This window comes from Trachymyrmex cornetzi, unplaced genomic scaffold (assembly GCF_001594075.2).
Source record: "Trachymyrmex cornetzi isolate Tcor2-1 unplaced genomic scaffold, Tcor1.1 scaffold676, whole genome shotgun sequence".
Lineage (NCBI taxonomy): Eukaryota > Metazoa > Arthropoda > Insecta > Hymenoptera > Formicidae > Trachymyrmex > Trachymyrmex cornetzi.
The window spans coordinates 67,841-68,437 of record NW_017299999.1 but is presented as its reverse complement, the minus strand read 5'-3'; the positions used below and the strand labels follow the sequence as shown (position 1 = coordinate 68,437).

Sequence of the window (597 nt, the reverse complement as noted above, 5' to 3'; positions counted from 1 at the left end):
CAATCCGCGGCAGCTTCATGAAAGGCCACTTCACAGCCCATTTGTTACCGTTTGGTGTGCTGTTGGATCTTTTGGCGTTTGGGGTCCCTATTTTTTTGAAGAGGGAGGCGTGACGGTTACCGTAACTGCCGATCGATATATCGACATGCTACGCAATTTTTTGGAATCAAAACTTAGAGAACTTGAACATCCGGATGTGTGGTTTCAACAGGATGGAGCTACGGCTCATACGGCAAGAAGGACAATGGACGTTTTAAGGGAAATGTTTCCAGGACGCGTTACGTGGAGACGTTGGGTGGCCTGCGCGTTCACCCGATCTTGACCCATGCGACTTTTTCCTTTGGGGCTACCTGAAAGCGAAGGTTTTTCAACACCATCCCCATTGACGAATTGAAAGCAGCAATACGCCAAAAAATTACAGGAATATCGCCTCAAATTACTACTCGAGTGATGGAAACTTTCAGAAATCAGCTTCGAATGCGTATCGAAAAAAATGGTCGCCACTTGGACTCTGTAATTTTCAAAACTTAATAAAAACAAATGGCATAGCATACATTTTCAGTTAATAAAAATAAAATCTAAATAGCATTTATAATG

At 42.9% G+C, this 597-nt stretch overlaps 1 protein-coding gene across 1 annotated transcript in view; it reads left to right on the top strand.

Moving 5' to 3' along the window:
• The first annotated feature begins 145 nt into the window (after window positions 1-145).
• Window positions 146-597, top strand: part of LOC108767437 (uncharacterized) — a 4,868-nt gene continuing 4,416 nt past the window's right edge. Inside the window, exon 1 of the mRNA XM_018517343.1 lies at window positions 146-290. Coding sequence (XP_018372845.1) covers window positions 146-290 — 145 coding nt within the window. The remainder of the gene's footprint in view (window positions 291-597) is intronic.